Source organism: Sus scrofa, chromosome X (genome assembly GCF_000003025.6).
Source record: "Sus scrofa isolate TJ Tabasco breed Duroc chromosome X, Sscrofa11.1, whole genome shotgun sequence".
Classification (NCBI taxonomy): Eukaryota; Metazoa; Chordata; class Mammalia; order Artiodactyla; family Suidae; genus Sus; species Sus scrofa.
The window spans coordinates 122,506,812-122,525,506 of record NC_010461.5 but is presented as its reverse complement, the minus strand read 5'-3'; the positions used below and the strand labels follow the sequence as shown (position 1 = coordinate 122,525,506).

At 49.7% G+C, this 18,695-nt stretch overlaps 1 protein-coding gene and 1 long non-coding RNA gene across 7 annotated transcripts in view; one reads left to right on the top strand and one right to left on the bottom strand.

Moving 5' to 3' along the window:
• Positions 1-18,695, top strand: part of CD99L2 (CD99 molecule like 2) — a 79,322-nt gene that overhangs the window by 10,483 nt on the left and 50,144 nt on the right. For 2 of the 6 annotated variants that reach the window (XM_013991049.2, XM_021080510.1), the window contains exon 2: positions 16,160-16,300. The exons of 3 other annotated variants lie outside the window; for them this stretch is intronic. In XM_013991049.2, coding sequence (XP_013846503.1) covers positions 16,258-16,300 — 43 coding nt within the window. In that variant the 5' untranslated portion in view covers positions 16,160-16,257. The remainder of the gene's footprint in view (positions 1-16,159; positions 16,301-18,695) is intronic. One more of the 6 variants, XM_021080511.1, reaches the window with a different exon arrangement.
• On the bottom strand, positions 1,138-7,801 carry LOC110257812. The gene is made up of 3 exons (XR_002340809.1): positions 7,287-7,801; positions 3,556-3,659; positions 1,138-2,191 (listed from the first exon to the last, which is right to left on the bottom strand). It is a non-coding gene; the product is annotated as an uncharacterized LOC110257812 (long non-coding RNA).

Below are 18,695 nucleotides of genomic sequence, written 5' to 3'. Positions count from 1 at the left end.
AAGATGTTAAATGCTTTGTGTTATTTTCTCACGACTGTACATTGTTTTCCAGAGTTGATGTGACGTGTAACTCCATTACTCTGATGGCTGATGGAATGTGTGCTTGTGTCGTCTTGTGTTTTAACTTGTTCTCAGTTTTAATTTCTAATGTGATAAATATCAAGGGCTCTAACCCACATGAACATAAGCTTTTTGAGGTTCTCCGTTTTCGAGTACGCAGAGTGCTGAGGCCAAAACGTCCGAGCGTTGCGGTCCCCAGATTCTGCCTAGGAGTGGAGATTCTGGGTTATGTTTTACCAGATGATGCCACACTGCCTGCCAGATGGGTTGTTCTAGTTTATAGTCCTATCAGCAATGTAATAACATTTCTGTTGTGCCACAGCTTCACCGACACTTGGTACTGTCAGACTTTAGGATACTCTTTGCTACCAGGGGTGTGCAATTGTGTCTTGTTAGGGTTTCATTTGCGTCTCTGTGATGACTCATGAAGTCGGGCATCTTTCCATATGTTCATTGTCCCATTTGATTTCTTTATGAGAATCTGGAGCTTGAACTGGGAAGGGGCACGTTTGTTTGAGTCGTCCTTACCCCGAGGGTGGAGTCCTCTGTGGTCCCAGTTTAATGCGGGAAGCGTTTCCTGTTAAACGGGTTGCTCGGTTTAGGGGGTCATGGGCCCAAACTACAGTCCCCTTGGCCTGTCTTGGAAGGTTGCCAGAAACCACAGGCCAGGTTTGTCCAGATTGGCAAATGCCTTTGGACAGACAGCTGGGTGTGCCTGGATTCATTCCTTGCGCCGAGGTTTTGTCACGGTTGGGTTGGTTTGTTTACCATCTTGTCAGTTCCTTAGTGTTTTTAAGGGGATGTTTTAGAAATTAACAATTTCTATTATAGAATTGGAAGGTTGGTTCAAATCACCTATCCTGCTATTATTACTAGAAACACAAATTGATCTTTTTTTTTTTTTTTTTGTCTTTTTCAGAGCCACACCCATGGCATATGGGGGTTCCCAGGCTAGGGGTCGAATCAGAGCCTGAACCACTAGCCTACACTACAGCCACTCCAGATCTGCGCCTCAGGTGCAGCCTATACCACAGCTCACGGCAATGCCGGATCCTTAACCCACTGTGCAAGGCCAGGGATTGAACCTGCAACCTCATGGTTCCTAGTCAGATTTCGTTTCTGCTGCGCCACGATGTGAACTCCAAAATGATGTATCTTTATTCTGTTTATATAACAGTGTATTTTCTTATGTAATTAAACTTGTTTTGAATGCATGATTTCTGATGAATATTAAGGTGGACTCCAGGTCTTTGCTATTATAAATTACATTTCGGCAAACCTTTGTACAGAATATTTGGTTGAGGATAATGATTCCTAATGGCAGGGTGGCGGGGAAAAGCGGGACAGAGAGGGTATGAACGTAGCTCTTGGTTCGCGTCGGCTGTCATTGCTGTTCTTACCCCACACGTGAGGGGGCTGAGGGGGCCTGTGCTGAGAGAGTGGGGAGCCAGCGAGACAGCTGAGGGTTGGAAGGAGTAATGTCAGGCGACAAAGGGAGCCAGTTAAGGGACATGCATTGCCAAGATACCCTGAGGGCCTGGCTTGAGTCACAGGCCCTGAACTGGCAGCCATGCCAGGGCGCTCGTCAGCACGAGGATGTGAGAGCTGCTCCTGCGTCCGGGCCCAGCATGCGACAAGCCTGGGGGCAGCCTCCTGTGTTAAGTGCCACCAGGCCTCCTGCTCGGTACTGGGCCAACGGAGGTGACTTGGGCACGGGCCTTGCTTCAAGAAGCTCTCAGTGGAGTGGGGCTGGAGCGTGGGTCCCCCTCGCAAAGTTGAGGACAGGGAGGGTGAGAGGGGAATGTGGTGACAAGGGCTGCTGATGCTGGGGCTGCGCCAGGTGGGAAGGGAGGAGGGGTCAGGCGAAGGCCCCACGGAGGACAGGAGGGCTGGCCAGCTTGCCAGGGTGGCACGGTTTCTTGTGCAGAGTGGGGATGATGTTGCCTTTAGCCAAGCGAGGTGAGCAAAGGCGTTGGAGATGAAGAAAGAGGCCAAGGGGCCCAGGGCAGGATACCCAGGCCGCAGGCGTTAACATACTTGGTTGACTTGGGGTGGAGAGAATCCAGCCGCTGCCCGCTCCACTTGCTCTGTGACCACGGGGGAATATGCTGGAAGTCGGGAGAGGATGGCCCTAAGGAAAAAAAGAGGCAGGAGGGCTGGCTGAGGGCAAGAGTGGGTTTCCTGGAGGGCCTGATCCACCCTCTAGAGGAGGAGATAGAAAAAGTCATGCAGGTGCTTGCCCCTGGCGGCAGACGGTGCCCTTGTACCCTGGGCTCAGGAGGCTGTGTAGCAGGTTGATCGCCCTGGCCCTCACACAGGTGGAAATGGCTCCATTTTTGCATAGCATACAGTTAACCCACTTAAGGTAGACAATTCCGTGGTTTTTAGTGTATTCAGAGTTGGGCAACCATCACATTGCACTCCCAGAAGAAGCCCCATACCCTTTGGCAGCCCCTCTCCAATTCTATCCTCTTCCACCCTGGCAACCCCCAATCTGGTTTGTTTCTGTGTGCTTGCCTCTTTTAGACATGCCATATAAATGGATTCGTACAATGTGTGGCCTTTTGTATCTGGTTTCTTTCAATCAGCATACGTTGGCAGTGTTCATTCATCCATATTGCAGCACGGGGCAGTACTTTTTATGGCTAAATAGTATTCCATTGTATGGGTATAACACATTTTATTTGTCCATTCATCAGATGATGGACACTCAGGTTGTTTCTACTCTTTGGCAACTGTTAATCCTGCTGTACACATTCACGTTCAGATTTTTGTGTGGACTCAAAGTTTTCAGTTATCTTGGGCAGAATTGCTAGCTCGTGTGGTAATGCTGTATTTGACTTCTTAAAGCACTGGCAGGCTGTTTTACAAAGCTGCTACGTCATTTGACAATCCCACCAGCACTGTATGAGGGTTCCAATTTCTCCACATTCTAACCAATGCTTATTGTCTGGGGCTTTTTTTGTTTTGTTTTTGAGGAAAAAGCATTCTAGTGAGTATTGAGTAGTGTCTCATTGTGGTTTTGATTTGCATTTCCCTAGTGACTAATGAAGTTGAGCATCCTTTCCGGTGCTTACTGGGTCATGTGCTTGACTGAAGGTCTGTCCAATGCCAAGGGCAGTAAGGTGGGAACCGGGCAGCCTATAGCTAACCTGAGCTGTGCTCCATTGCGTATTAGATTTATTTATTCCCAGGTACTTTGTGGAATATTGTTCTTGTTGTAAACGTATCTTACCATCCCTATCCCTACCTGACAGCTGGGACCTTCTTGTTTATTTTTTGTTTTCTTTTGACAGCAGCACCTGTGGCATATGGAAGTTCCCCGGCTAGGGGTTGAATCAGAGCGCCAGTTGCCCGCCTACGCCACAGCAACATGGGATCCAAGCTACATCTGCACCTATGCAGCAGCTTGTGGCAACATTGGATTCCGGAACCTACTGAGTGAGGCCAGGGGGTCGAACCCACATCCCCATGAACACCATCTTGGGTTCTTACCTGCTGAGCCACAGTGGAAACTCCACGGGACCTTCTTAATCAAATCCGTCACTTAGTGTGTTTCATTCATCATCCTCTCCTTTCACTCGGTTCTTTTCACCTGCCTGAAAATATGCTCAAATTTTCCTTCACCCCGCAATTTCCCTCCTTCCCTGCCTCCCTTTTAAGCTAATACCTGTCCCGTCCAAATGTCCTCTCCTTGCCTTCCTCGCCCTTTATTTGCTCAATCAGAATGGAGTGTGGCCTCTGGCACTTGCCTGTCTGGTCTAGTGAAAGGTTCCACCAAGGCCAGCTGGGCAAGTGCATTTTTCAAAGTAGATATTGGAGTAGCAGGTCCCAAATCATTGACACTGGTGACCTCCCTGGGGCGTGGAATTGGAAGGAAGGCTGTTGGGAAGATGCATGTAGGGAGCTTCTTGAATTAGTTTAGCAGAGAGCAGGGAATGGAAGTAGCGGGGCAGAGAACCGATAACTTAAAATTGCTGGTAGGAAATGGCTGGACTCGTGATATTCAAAGAGTGGGTCCAGAGCCCTTGGAACTGATATTAGGGGTCAGGTGTTGGCTGTAAGCGCCATCAGTGATGCAGCTGGGTCGTTCATGTCCCGGAATTTAAAAATGTCTTTAGAGGTTGCTCTGATCAGACGAATTGCAGAAATTTTACCATCTGATAGGGCAGGTCTTTCTTAAACTACTCTTTCTAAAATTTCCTGTTTCCCTATACATTCCGAAAGGTCAAATTTTCAAGTTAAAAGAAAAAAGCCCATTGGGATTTTGATTGGAATTATGGTGACCAGGGTGATTTTAGGAAAGCCTACTTAAAAAAAAAAAAAAAAAGGCAGTATTAAATTTTCTCATCCAAATATTGGTTTCTCTATTTAGTTCTGTGTTCTTCTTTTGCAATGCTAGATCCTTAACCTGCTATGCCGCCAGGGAACTCCACATTAAATTTTCTAAGAATGATTGTTGGTGTCTGAAAAAGCTATTGATTCTCTTGGCATTTTCAGGTGTAGGATCATATCATCTGCAAATAGCAGTGATTTTTGCCACTTTCCCAGTATTCCCCCCGCCCCTTGGCGATCTCTTTATCTGATTCTACCAGCTAGCCCACCCAAGTGCTGCGGGGTCCCCCTTGCTTGTTTGTGACTTTGGTTTGTGATATGTTGTTTTGTCTTACTAAGGATCAGTCCTCATTCCTCTTTTACTAAGGATTGGGATTTTTAAGACATCGGAATTGTATCTAGCGGTGGTTTGGTATCTCAAGATCTGTCTGTTCCCCCTTAAACCGTTAATAGGAAATCCTATCAGTAGACCCATCCTGGGGAGCCCCCAGGTGATCCCCGGCAAGCCCACTGCGTGGTGGACTTAATCTCTTTGAAAACATGATTGGGTTCTGTTTGTGGACATTTTATCTATATATCCCTATTCAACAATGAGATTGGTCTCCAGGGTACTTTTTCTGTGCCGCCTTTTCCAGGTGTCGTTAAAAGATGGGAAGTTTTTCTCATTGCTCTGCTCTAGAAAATGTGAGCAGTAGAGGAATCCTCTGTCTTTTGAGGATTGAAATAATTGTCCTGCAGATTGAGCGTGGTTAATTCTCCTACCGGGGTGGTTCATACACAGCTTTCCCACTTTATCCTCATGCTGCTCTGTTTAGGTTTTCTCTATTATCTATGTTATAGTCTACCTGTGTGTTGGGTTTTCTCTTTCTTCTGGACTAATTATTGACAAATTATATAGTTCTAGAATAATATCCATTTAATCCAGTTGAATATAAGCGCCATAAAGATAGGACTTTTCCTCTGTTCTGTTCATTGGAATATCCCTAGGATGTTGAACAAGGTAGGACACATAGTAGGTGCTTATAAATATTTGTGTTATTACTTTGATTTCCTTTGTATTAGTAGTTCTCCTTGCTTAATCCTATTTTAGGTATCAGTTCTTTCCTCATTTTTTTTAAGTTAACGAGTGATCTTTTTTTTTTTTTTAATGCTCTTTTGGTGATTTTTTTTGTTTTGGCCAAGCCCGTGCCATGTGGAAATTTTGGGGCCAGGGATTAGACTTGTGCCACAGCAATAACCAGAGCCACGGCAGTGGCAGCGCTGACTCCTTAACCCATTGAACCACCAGGGAACTCCTTGGTGATTTTTTTTTCTTTTCTAAGAAACATAGGCAGAAGGAGCAAGTTACCTATTAGAGGAAAATAAATCTGATTCATTTCATCCTGCTTCATGGCAGTATGTGATGCCAGCCTCAAAAACATTCTACAGTATTCCATTTCTATGACATTCTTAAAATAACATCATTCTAGAGATGGAGAACAGATGATTAGTGGTGGTCTGGCATCACGAGTAGGGGAGGGGAAGAGGAAAGATGGGAGGAGGTGGGTATGGTTATAAAAAGGCATCGTAAGGGATACCTGTGCCAACGGAACCAGCCTTTATCACACAGGTGATAATAAACAGACAAATGAGTCGGTGAAACTGGGGAAATCTGAATCTGGGTGGGTTGTAGCAATGTCAGTATCCTGATTGTAATGATACACTGTTTTGCGTAACATAAGCTTTGGGGAAAAGTGAGCAAGTATATAAGGGATCACTTTGTATTATTTCTTATAATTGTATGGGAATCTATAATCCTCTCAATAGAAATTTCAGTTAAAATAGGAGTTCCCATCGTGACTCAGCGGCTAATGAACCCGACTAGCATCCACGAGGATGCGGGTTCCGTCCCTGGCCTCGCTCAGTGGGATTAATTACCCAGCGTTGCTGTGGCTGTGGTGTAGGTCAGCAGCTGCAGCTCCGATTCGACTCCTAGCCTAGGAACCTCCGTATGCCATGGGTGCAGCCCTAAAGAAAAGAAAAAGGCCTGTGTAGAGTTCCTGCTATGGTGCGGTGGGTTGAGGATCTGGTGTTGCCACAGCTGTGGCATGGTTTGAAGCCGTGGCTTGGATTTGATCCCTGACCCAGGAACTTCCATATACTGCCAGTGCAGCCAAAAAAAAAGGACTGCTTTATTTTGTTTTTGTTTTTGTTTTTTTTTTGTCTTTTTGCCTTTTCTTGGGCCGCTCCCGTGGCACAGGGAGGTTCCCAGGCTAGGGGTCGAATCGGAGCTGGAGCCACCGGCCTACGCCAGAGCCACAGCAACGCAGGATCCGAGCCGTGTCTGCGACCTACACCACAGCTCATGGCAACGCTGGATCCTTAACCCACTGAGCGAGGCCAGGGATCGAACTCACAACCTCATGCTTCCCCAGATTTGTTCACCACTGCGCCACAACGGGAACTCCTTTTCTTTAAGATTTTTTTATTTTTTTTTTTAAAAAGGAGTGATTTAAAAGCTAGCTAGTCTGTGTCACCCAGGAACCCTCCTAGAGACATCTCTTTAGTCACACAAAACAGCTAAGCAAGAGGCGATTCAAAATACCAGCTCCAAAAAGAGCCCACCGCTGCTTTGTGGGGATTTCAGTGGGGGCGGCAGGAGCTGAGATCACAGGAAGAGGTGGGATCCGCCATGGGCCAAGGGAAACGGGCAGGTCGTCCTTCCGCTCGTCTCACCCCCGAAGCCCCTCTGGGCCGCACTGCCCCGCCCCAACCTGCCCTTCGTCCTCCGCCTTTGCTGTCTGTTCCCTGCCACATACTCTGTTCCACCCCCCCACCCCCGCGTGGCAGGCTCCAGCCCCCCTGAGGCTTGACTGGGAGGTTCCCTCTGCTCCCAGAGAATGTGTGCTCACCTTTCCAAACGGAGCTGTCATCAGGTCATGTGTGTAAATATCTTTCCTCCTCTTTCTCTGTCTCCCAGTCCCTGCGACCTGGCAGGTCTTCAGGGTTCGGTGACTAAGTAGCCTGGGCTATCTTGTTGGTTCTGTAATCCTAAGAAAAGCATTCACTGAAGGATTGCCTTAAAATGAAACCCCCTTAGGTCATTGGAAACATGATTGGATTTGCAGAAATCTGAATCACAGGCAGCGGCCTCGAACCCTTCTCTTGTGTGCAAGCAAATCCTCCAGCCCCTGGAAGTACACCCTGTCCCCGGTTTGGGCAGCCAGGCTGAGCCCCTGGTTAGGGGCCAGGTGTATTTATGGAGAGCGAGCCTCTGCGCCGCCCCTCCTCCCACTCCCTCCTCCGATGGCCCCGTTCCCGGATCTGACTCAGGTCATCTTCACACTGGCTTCCCTGTGGCTGTCCTCCTGAAACTCCGTTGGCTGGGGGGGTTTGTTTTTTCTTTTTTTGCTTTTTAGGGCTGCACCTGGGTATGTGGAGGTTCCCAGGCTAGGGGTCGAACTGGAGCTGTAGCCGCCGGCCTACACCACAGCCACAGCAACACAGGGTCCGAGCCACATCTGCGACCTACACCACAGCTCACGGCAATGCTAGATCCACAACCCACTGAGCGAGGCCAGGATTCGAACATGCATCCTTATGGATCCTAGTCCGATTTGTTTCTGCTGCGCCACGACAGGAACTCTGTTTGCTTTTTTTTTTTTTTTAAATGGCTTATATAAATGATATATAACTCACATGCCATAAAATTCACCCCTTTCAGGTATACAGCTCAGTGGCACGTAGGACATTCACAGAGTTGTGAGAGCATCTCCTCCGTCTGGTTCCAAGACACTTTCATCACTCGGAGAGGAAGCCGGGGACCCATTAAGCAGTCAGTCTGCATGCTCCCCTCCCCCAGCCCCCACAGCTGCTCCTCAGCTTCCTCTAAGGCTTTACCGATTCTGGATGCTTCATATTCTTGGAATCCTGCAGTATGTGGCCTTCTTGTCACTTAGTAGAAGGTTCTCAAGGCGCGTCCGGCTTGTAGCCTGGCTCAGTTCTTGTGATCTCCGAATAACGTTCCGTTGCGTGGATGGACCCCTGGCAGCAGAGCTCTGCCCTCTGAGCCCACCCGCGGTAGTGCCCTCGTTCGCGGATGTTTCCAGGGCTGAGGTCAGAGCGGAGCACCTGTCCCACCCGCCCATCAGGGCTGCTTGTTGGATGGCCGAATGGAGGTTCCTGTCTGGTGACTCTTGCTGTCTGCTTGTATTCCTCAGGGCAGAGCCAGCCGGGAGCTCCCGGCCTGGGGAGGGGAGGGCTGCTTACGGGGGCTGTGTGTTGGGGGTGGTGAGCCAGTGCGCAGGCCGGGGCTAGCCTGAACGGGACCCCTTCCAGGTCCCGGGCCTGTTTGGGCCGCCGGCTCCTCCTGGCCAGCGTGCTCGGCTTCTTTAGGGAAGACGTCCAGCTTCTCTGCAGTGAGGGGGCCGCACGCGCTTCCCGACCCCTTCCCTTTCCCGCTGCTGTCTTCCTCCCCGCACTGACTCTAGGATCGGGGGAGGGGGCTCCTGGGAAGGGGGGGCGTGCTCCTGAGCTTGGCTCCTTCCCACCTGGGTTGCGACCATTTCCATTGGAAACATGTCATACTTAGAAATCGGGGAGAGTTGTCCTTGTGATGATGCGTCTTCCCCTCCATAACCGCGTGGGTATTTTTGTGTGTTCAAGTCCTGTGGTTTTCAGCACAGTTGACCCTTGAGCAATGCAGGTCGACCCTGCGCAGGTCCAGTTATACGGGGATGTTTTTCAGTAGTGAAAGCGAGAGTACCACATGGTCAGGGCTTGGTTGGGTCCTTGGCTGTGGCAGAACAGTGGATATGGAGGGCCGACGAGTAGTTATATCTGGATTAACTCCTGCCTTGTTTGAGGATCAACTGTACTGTTTTAATGTTTTTCTTCACTCACATGTAGTGTATTTCTTAAAGATATCTTTTTATTTATTGAATTTTTTAGAGGAAACCTCAATAAGTCATTTTTTAATGATTTTTATTCCATTATAGTTGGTTTACAGTGTTCTACTGCACAGCTAAGTGACCCAGTCACACACGTATATACATTTTTTTCTCACATTATCCTCCATCATAAGTGACTAGATATAGTTCCCTGTGCTACACAGCAGGATCTCACGTTTTATTTTTGATTAATTATTTTCTTTGGCTGTACCCACCGCAAATGCCAGCTCCCAGGCCGGGGCTTGAGCTGCAGCTGTGACCTATGCCACAGCTGTGGCAAAGCTGGATCCTTAACCCACTGCACCAGCCCAGGCATCGAATCTGCACCTCAGCAGCCACCTGAACCACTGCAGACAACGCCAGGTCTTTAACCTGCTGTGTCACAGCAGAAACTCCTTCAAGTATCTTTTTCTTTTTGTCTTTTTAGGACCACACCCACAGCATATGGAAGTTCCCAGCCTAGGGTTCAAATAGAAGCTGTAGCCACCGGCCACACCACAGCCACAGCCCCGCCATATCTGAGCTGTGTCTGCAACCTATGCTTCGACTTGCAGCAACATCAGATCCTTAACCCACTGAGCGAGGCCAGGGATCAAACCCACATCCTCATGGATACTAGTTGGGTTCTTAATCCACCGAGCCACAGTGGGAACTCCTAAGGTATCTTCTTAAATTTAGGTATAGTTTACCTGGAAGAAAATGCTCAGATATTAAGATTTTCAGTTATGTTCTGCAATAGCATTTTAAAATTTTTGGTGCACTTGGTTCTAGTAAGTCCTTAGATAGTTTTTTTAATTGCGGTATGATTTACACATGGTTAAATGCTAAAGTATTAAGATCCTTAAGTTCAGTTTTGATAAATGCGTATCAAGACAGAATATGTTTTTATCATCCCAGAAAGTTCCTGTCACACTCTTCCCAGCAACCACTGATCTGCTTTTCACACCATAGGTTAGTTTTGGCTCTTCCAGAGTTTCATAGACGTAAGCCATATATTTACCCTTTTGTGTTAGGCTTTGCTTACACAGCATAATATTTTCAAGGTTCATCCATGTTAGAACACGTGTCAGCTGTTCCTTTTCCTGCTGAGCGGGTGTCCATTCTATGGATGTGGCACGCTTGTCCATTGCCTCGGCCACAGACATTTGGGTTGTTTCCAGCTTTGCACTGTCGCCTTTTGGGCTGCTCCGGCCATGCTTGTGTACAAGGCTTCTGTGGACATAGGTTTCATTTCTCTTGGATGGAGACCTAGGAGTGGAACTGCTGACTCAGGGTCTGACGCTCTTTCACACGTGTGTGTGGTGTGTGTGTGTGTGTCTTTTAAGGGCTGCGACATATGGAGGTTCCTGGGCTGGGGGTCACATCAGAGCTATAGCCGCCGGGCTACACCCCAGCTGTAGCAACACCGGACCCAAGCCATGTCTGCGACCTGAAACACCAGATCCTTAACCCACCGAGCAAGGCCAGGGAGCGAACCCGAGTCCTCATGGATACTAGTCAGGCTTGTTGCTGCTGCGCCATGCAGGAGCTCCCTATGTTTCACCTTTTAAGAAACTGGAAGCGTTTCCCAAAGTGCCTGGACGGCTTTCCATCCCTGCCCCCAGCATGCGATGTCCAGCTCCTCTCATTTATCCGTTCTTCTGCAAGTTCTCTTCTCCCCTCCCTCTTGCTCCTAGTGCGCCTGTCCGGAGAGTCCCCAGCGGATCTGAGGGACAGGGTGGGCCCCCCTCGGGAGCGGGAAGTCGGGGCCGGTTTTTCGTTATCTGAGCAGTCTCTGGTTGGCATCCTGTCTCGAAGGTGTCGGGGAAAAAGGACCGGCTGTTCTCCCGTTTTGTGTTTTTCCTCTTTTTCCACATTTGTTTTCAAAGCAGCAAAGAACAGAAATGATAATGTCTTTTTCCTCCAAGGCTTCCGATAAAGGAGTATTAACCTTTCAGCCTAAACTTTACTGCAGGTCCAAGAATAACTTATTTAAGAGGAAATGGGACTGTTGACATTTTACACGATTTTAAATGTTAAAGATTTTTTCACGGCAGGACGGCAGGGAAGGACTCTGTGAGATGGGGGTCAAAGGCAGCGGGGAGGGGGGGGCGTTGTTTCACTAGGTTCCAGGACCACTCGGTCCCCTGCTTGTCACATGGGTGCCCGGCACCATCTCTTGTCTTTTCTCCCCCTTCTTAGGACGAGATGTGCGTTCCGTCCCGCTTCTGACGTCTTTGGGAAAATAACTGATGCCTTTCCTTCCCTCCCGAGGGCTGGGGAGTCGTCTAGGCTGGCAGGGAGGGGTGCAGTGGGGCGAGGCAGTGGCCCTGGCTGTCACAGCCCCCGTCGGATGGTTGTAGGAATAACTCCTGACAAGGACAACCATTGTGACCAGGCATTTAAAACGTGTCATCAACAAAGTTGCAGATCTGGGGTTTGCGATATTGTTTCTGTGGTAATCGTTGCAGGAAGAGAGTACGGTAACATGAGAAAAGGAATGTACGTATAGGTATGATGGGATCACTTTGCTGTACCGCAGAAATTGACACAACATTGTGTTTCAACTCTAAGGTTAAAATTAAAAAAAAAAAAAAAAAAAAGGATGCTTCTTCAGAGTGGGGTGAACGGGTTTGCAGGGCACGAGAGCACTGGGGAGAAATTTCCATCAGCTGGAAGGCGTTGCTCCCTTTTTGCTCCCACCTCCCCGGCTCAAACTCCCTGCCTTCTGTCATCTGTCAGTCCATCAGGGCTGTGTTGTAGAGATATGAACACGCTCTAGGAAAGGAGTACTTCCGCCTGTGGGGGGAGCATAAAGTGCCAGCCCAGGTCATAGACTTGCCAGCTCTAAACACCTCCCTTCAGGAGAATGTCTCGCAGCCAGAGACGCTGCGGGTGGGGGTGGGGAGAGCAGGGAAGAAACCTAATTATGCAAATTTTGATCTTAAAGCTTTATTCATATGTTTCCTGGCAGGCTGTTCTTTAATCTCAAGAGCAAGATTGCTCAGAATTACCATATATTCTGGTTAATTGCATTAAAATTATAGCAAAGGTTGTTTTTGCTATAATCAAGAGTGATTTTGATTAATACTCATGAAATCAAATGCCTCGCCAGTGGTGGGGCTGAGAACAACCTTCTCAGTTGCCAGCCCTTCTCTTCCTTCCCGGCCCTTTTCCCAGACACCAGAGATGCAAACAGATTTGAAAGGTCTTTTCTCTTTAAACCAGCTCACGTGTATAGTCATGGCTAAAGAAAATTTCTCAAAGAGAGAGGCCGATTATCCTCAAGCTCTGTCCTTAGTGCATAGGTTATAAAATTGCTCTTTATTGAGGCAGGCAAAGAGGGCCCAAGCAGAGGTCGTAGGCGGTGGCAGTGACAAGAGCACATGCCATCAGCTGGTGGGATGTCTGTGACCTGGCAGAGCTTTGGGCCGTCTAAAGAGTGCCTTCTGTTGAGTCCGTAGAGCATGTGGGAGAGATCCAGAAGGAGCCCGACCACACGTCTGGACAGGGCGTTAGAATCACACACAGATGAGACGGACTCACAATGGAAATTAACTCTAGAGCCAGGTGTGCACAGAGTGCTTGTTGAAGGACCAGGGTGGTGGCAGTGGGCTTGACATGACTGGATTCAGGAGAGATTTTTTTCAGTTGGATGGATTGGCCTCGTTGATGGGTCGGATGTGGGTGGGGAGGGGCGAGGCAGGGTCAAGGGTCACAGTGGCCACGCTCCCAACTTGAGCAGCAGCGCTGGTGGTTCCCGTGACGCACTTGGTGATCGGTGGAGGAACCTGGTCTGGGGAAGGAAAGAGGCAGCCCGTGAGCCAGGACTGTGCCCGTGCCTCTCTCAGCGTTGTCACTCCCTAGTTAGGGCTGGGATGACAGCCACTTGGCAGGGGTGGTCCCGAGAGAACTTTGAGATGTGGGCGATATGGAACCTCGCATGGTGCCTGGTATGGACAAAGCTTTTAACAATGTGAGAAGCATCTTCCAGAACCTTCTGGCTGCTGTAACAACTTCCAGAGGGAAGCCTGCTTGTCGTTGCCATCAGCAGAGAGGTGGGAAGCTGAACCTGGCAGGGAGGCCCAGAAAGCGTTAGGCCAGTGAACCACCTGCCAGTGTTGACGGGGCCACCGCCTCTGAGATGCTGTGTGTTTCGGAGCCTTTCACGTTCTAAGTACTTGGGCACGTGCTGTCTGCTCGAGGCCCGAGTGCCCCGTCCTTGAGACAGGGCGACTCGGGGGAGAGAGAGGCGGAGGGTCACACAGCACACCCTAGGTCAGAGCTCTGGAGTTGGCACCTGCTGTGTGCCAGGTGCTGGGCCACAGCGGCTGCTCTGGGCTGGTCATTTCCAGTGTGTCGTGGAGGAGAGCGCGTGTCAGGAGAGGAGATGGGGACCTGGGCTGGGTTGGAGACCTGGGTCGGGAGGTCTGAACAGGGGCTGAAAACCGAGTCATGGGCCTGGACCCTGTCACCCAGGGAGTGGGTCGAGAAAGGACAGACCCACAGGACTCTCCGGCTGCTTCTGGGGATCTGTGCGTCACACACAGTTCAGCTCCCAGACTGTGTCCCCAGCCTAGCAGGTCCCTGTGCCCGTCCGCTGGTCACCCCACCCAGAGCTCCCAGAGCTCAGCCCTGGGTTCATGTCGGGCCTACCGGTAGTGACCTGGTGTAGACAGGGAGCGCCCCCCCACTCCCCAGGGATCCAAGGCCATGCGCTGCAGGGGAGCTCTGATCCTGCTGCCTCTGCCTCCCCAGTTTTGTTGTTCAGGTTCACCCACGCCGTCTATTGTTTCACATACCGTACAGTTGACCTACGAAGTATACAACTCAGTGGAGTTTTTAATACACTCACACTTGTGTAACCAGCAGTGCTGCTGATTGCAGAAGGTTGTCAGCACCCCCACCCGAAACCCGTTCCCAGCGAGCTGTCCCCGTCCCCATGTCTTCCCCCCTCCCGGCCCGTCTCTGTGGACTCGCCTACTGCTACGCGGGGTTTGCTGCTTCCAGCTGCCCTAGGCTGTGGCCGTGGCGCTGACCTCAGCGGTCTGCCTGTCACGGACACCCACCCACGTTGTCTCCAGCTCCCCACCTGGCACTCAGCGCTGCCACCAGCATCCTCCTCCATGTGTCTGTGGGTCCTGTGCACAGACCCACTCCAGGCTGCGTGCCTGGGAGGGGGGCTGTGGGTCACGGAGTACATGCCAGTTCTCCTGCGTGTGGCCAGCTTGGTTCATCCGCCCACCAGCAGGGCCCCTGGGTTCCTATATTCCCATGTTCTTTCCAGATCATGGCTTCATCCATCTTGCTCCCTTTTGCCTTCCGCACAGGTATAAAGTGGTGTCTCATTGTGCTGAGCAGCTCCCAGCTCTGTGGTTCTCCCATAGTGCTGCAGGCATGCGTGTGCAGGTGCCATGTAAGATCCCCGTGCTGCCAAAAGATTCTGTATCCTGGTTGAATGTCCTTTGTCCCCTGACCTCCTTCCCGAGCCATGTTCTTCCTACTTTTAGAAGTTTCTTTTGAGGTTACAGCTTCCAGGAACTCTTACCAGATTAAGCATAGCTTTTCTACTCTTGACTCTGAATTATTCTAGAATGCTTAGGCAATGTCTGCTTGTATCGCTTTCCTAGGACGTTGTGACAAAGCACCACAAGCTGGATGACGTAAAGCCACAGCTGCTGATTTTCTTGCAATTCAGGAGGTCGGAATCTAGGTGTTTTCAAGGCAATGGTCTTTTGCTCCATCCTAGACTCTGGGTAGAATCCCGTCTCTTCTAGCTTCTCTCGGTGGCTGCACCGCACCAGCCTCTGCCTTCATCTTTACAAGAGCTCTTCCCTGTGTCTCTGTCCAAAGTTGTCACTTAGAAGAATACCGGTCAGTGGATTAGGGGCCACTCTGTACTCTAGTATGACCTCACTTTAATTTCAGGACATCTGCAAAGACCCTGTTCCCACCCAGGGTCACATTGACATGAATTTTGGAGGGACACTGTTCAACCCAGTGCGGTGTTACAGGTAGATTCCATTATAGGAAATAGAAGCACCCTTGACCCTTGAACGACCCGGGGGTCGGGGCACTGACGTCCCGCACAGCCGGATATCCGAGTGCAACATCCAGTCAGCCCTTGGTATCTGGGGTTCTCCACACCCAGGGATCGTGTTGTACTATAGTCTTGACCATTGAAACATGTCTGCGTGTAAGTGGACCCATATAGTTCAAAACCGCGTTGTTCAAGGGTCAACCGCATATAAAAAAGCACCACCGAAAGAAGACGCTTCACGTCCTGCTGGCCAGGCAGCCCACACGCCCCCTGCTGCCTCTGACTGCTTCGTGCTTTGGTCTTCTCACCCGAAAGTAGGGGTCTCACCAGCCCCCCTTTACATGAGTATTGTGCTCATTCCCAGACTTAGCCCGTCAAGTCCCTTGTGGATGGTGGATCCCAGCTGGAGGCCCCTCTCTGTGTTCTGGGCTAGAGGGGCCCAAAGATGTTTTTCTCCAGTAAGTGAAAGGCTCTGTAGTTGGGTCACCGCCCACGGTTTGTCACCTGGCATCGCACTACTGTCCTGCAAGTACAGTCCTTGGAGAAAGTGGCACAAATGACCGAACAACGGTGTAACGTTCTCAAATGCCAACTTTTTAGCAAAGGTCTAATCATATAGTAGGTGTGAGTTATGGACCGTCATGTTATCCAATTAGAATATACATAATTGTAAGTAGGACTTTTTTTTTTTTTGAGGAATAATTACTTGTTGAAATATGACGTTACAGTGTTAGCAGAGTGCAATCTGGAAAGATTTCCCAATGAATACAGAGACCTGTTAAGAACGAAGGTGGACACTTGGGTTTTTTTTGAACAGATGCTGTTCTGGTGACTTCTCTGGGCACGTACTGCACTGCTCTTGCTCTTCCCCAGGCCCGGGATGATGTCTGACACCAAGTAGGAGCTGGTCAAGATATGTGGTGGCAGGACAGACAAACATGGACATCGAAGAAAGGAAGTGGGTATCCGTCTCCTACCGCTGCTGTGACACCTTACTGCCGACGTGTGTGCTCTCACGTCCTGATGGCGGGAAGGCTGGCTTGGGTCTCTCTGGGCTAAAATGCATGTGTCCACAGGGCTGTGTTCTTTCTGGAGGCTCTAGTGGAGCATCTGTTTGCTTGGCTTTTCCAGCATCTGGAGTCACATGGCCTCCTTCCTCCATTCACATTGACTTTGACCTTCCCTCATGCCCCTTCGACTCATAGGGACCAGTGTGATTACCTGGTGATACTCTAGGCTCATCTCCCCATCGCACTGTCTTCATCCCATCGGCCGAGCCCCCTCTGCTCCATGAGGTGACACATTCACAGGTTCCAGGGCTGAGGATGTTCATCGTGTGACCTTTGCTTCAGATCGTGTTGTCCTGACAAAATAGTTCGGCTTTGGGATGTGCACTTAATAGTCTCAGAAAATAAGATAGGCATCACCTGTGGATAACTATAGATAACAGTTTGGTGTCTGTTGTTCCCAGACTTTATGAAAACAAATGAAAAAAACCTAGTGGATCTTGAAGTTCTGCAGAGGCTCACTGCAAGGATGTAGGCACATCCCTTTTTCCCCGCTCGGGATGTGTATCTTACTTTCTTGGGCAACTTTGTTGAGGTATAATGAACACACAATAAACTACATTTAAAGCGTGCAGTTTGTCTAGTTCTGGCATATGTATACACCTGTGAAGCCATCACCACAATCAAGATCATGACTGCATCAGCTCCAGAAGGTTCCAGAAGGTTCCTTGTACCCGTAGTGATCCCTCTCTGCCCTTTTTCCCATCCCCAGGCAACCACTGATCTTGCTTTCCCACACATTTCCATCTCCTGGCATTTGACAGAAGTGGGGTGGTACAGCATCTGTAGTCTAGCTCCTGTCATTCAGCAGAGTTATCCTGAGATTGATCCGTGTTGGTGCGTATATATCAGTCAGTCATTCCTTCCTGCCCCCGGACCCCCAATGAAGAAAGACTCCTTTTTGAAGGTTTGGTGTTACTAAAAAAAAAAAAAAAAAAAAAACCCAAAAACCCCAAACAAACAAAAACAGGCTAGGTGACTTCATGTGAAAACTGTGCCGAGCGCCCAGCGGAGAGCACGGCCATGAGCAAAGTTAATATTCAACTTGCCGAATCTGTTCCTTTGCTTGACAGAGGTGCCAAGACGGTTCAGCCAGTAGTGCTGTGTACGACACAGGTGGCTGCGTGGATGTCTGGTGTCTGCTGGCTGCTTGAGTTGTACTCGTTAGGGCTGTAGAATAGGTTTCTAACTCTGGAGTATCTGTCAGATACCCCAGTGATTCAGGTGCAATCAGGGAATAAACGTAGTCTAAGTTGCCGAGGTTCTTAATGCTGAGCCGGGCTTGGTTTATGGGTTAAGGGACGCATTTGGGGTGGCGAGAAGTTCGATTGCCTGTTTCAGTGATAAGCCAGCCCCAGAAGAGGTTACAGAGCAGGTTGTATTTATACCCACAGCCTGGCTCTTTCTGTGTTTGGACACTGTTCCTCGGATTGCTTAGTCAGTGTTTACAGAGCACCACACAAGTGCCGCAGGCCGTCAGGGCTGTGGCCCCAGTTGTGTACACAGGCACTGAATTTGAGCACGGTTGTTGATAGAAGCAGCAAGCTGCCCTTCAGTGTATCAGGGAAGGAATTAGAGCAAGGCATTTCCTGCAAATAATGACACACACGGCCAGGTTCCTGGAGAGAAGTCGTGAGTGGTGTGGCAGGATTCAGGTGTCTGAACGACTGTCCCGGTTCCAGGGGTTGGCCTTATTCTTTATAAGGCCGGATGGTCAGGGCCAGCCGTGGGCTCAACACAAAGACGTTGCCAACAACCTGAGTGTCCAATGAATGACCTTCAAGAGCACCTGCCTGGTCCCCCAGCCCGGGTGATTCCGAGATGGAAGCGTTCCTCAGCTTAGGCAGCCTGTCCGTTCTGGCTGAGAACCTGTGAGTTACCCATGGAGATGAGCCTGCTGCATTCTGGGAGACGGTTGATGAGGTGACATTTCGGATTCTGCCCAAAGTTAATATTCCCTGAGATGATTGTCTTTCTGAGGTTTCTTTTTAAGAGACCCTCCCTGGGAGTTCTTATTGGGATGCAGCAGAAACGAATTTAACAAGGAACCGTGAGGATGCGGGTCTGATCCCTGGCCTTGCCCAGTGGGTTAAGGATCCCATGTTGCCACGTGCTGTGGTGTAGGTCACAGATGTGGTTCAGATCCTGCATGGCTGTGGCTGTGGTGTAGGCCGGCAGCTGCATATCCGATTGGACCCTTAGCATGGGAACTTCTACATGCTGCAGGTTCAGCCCTAAAAAGATTTAAAAAAACGAAAGAAAGAAAGAGACCATCACTTGCTGTTA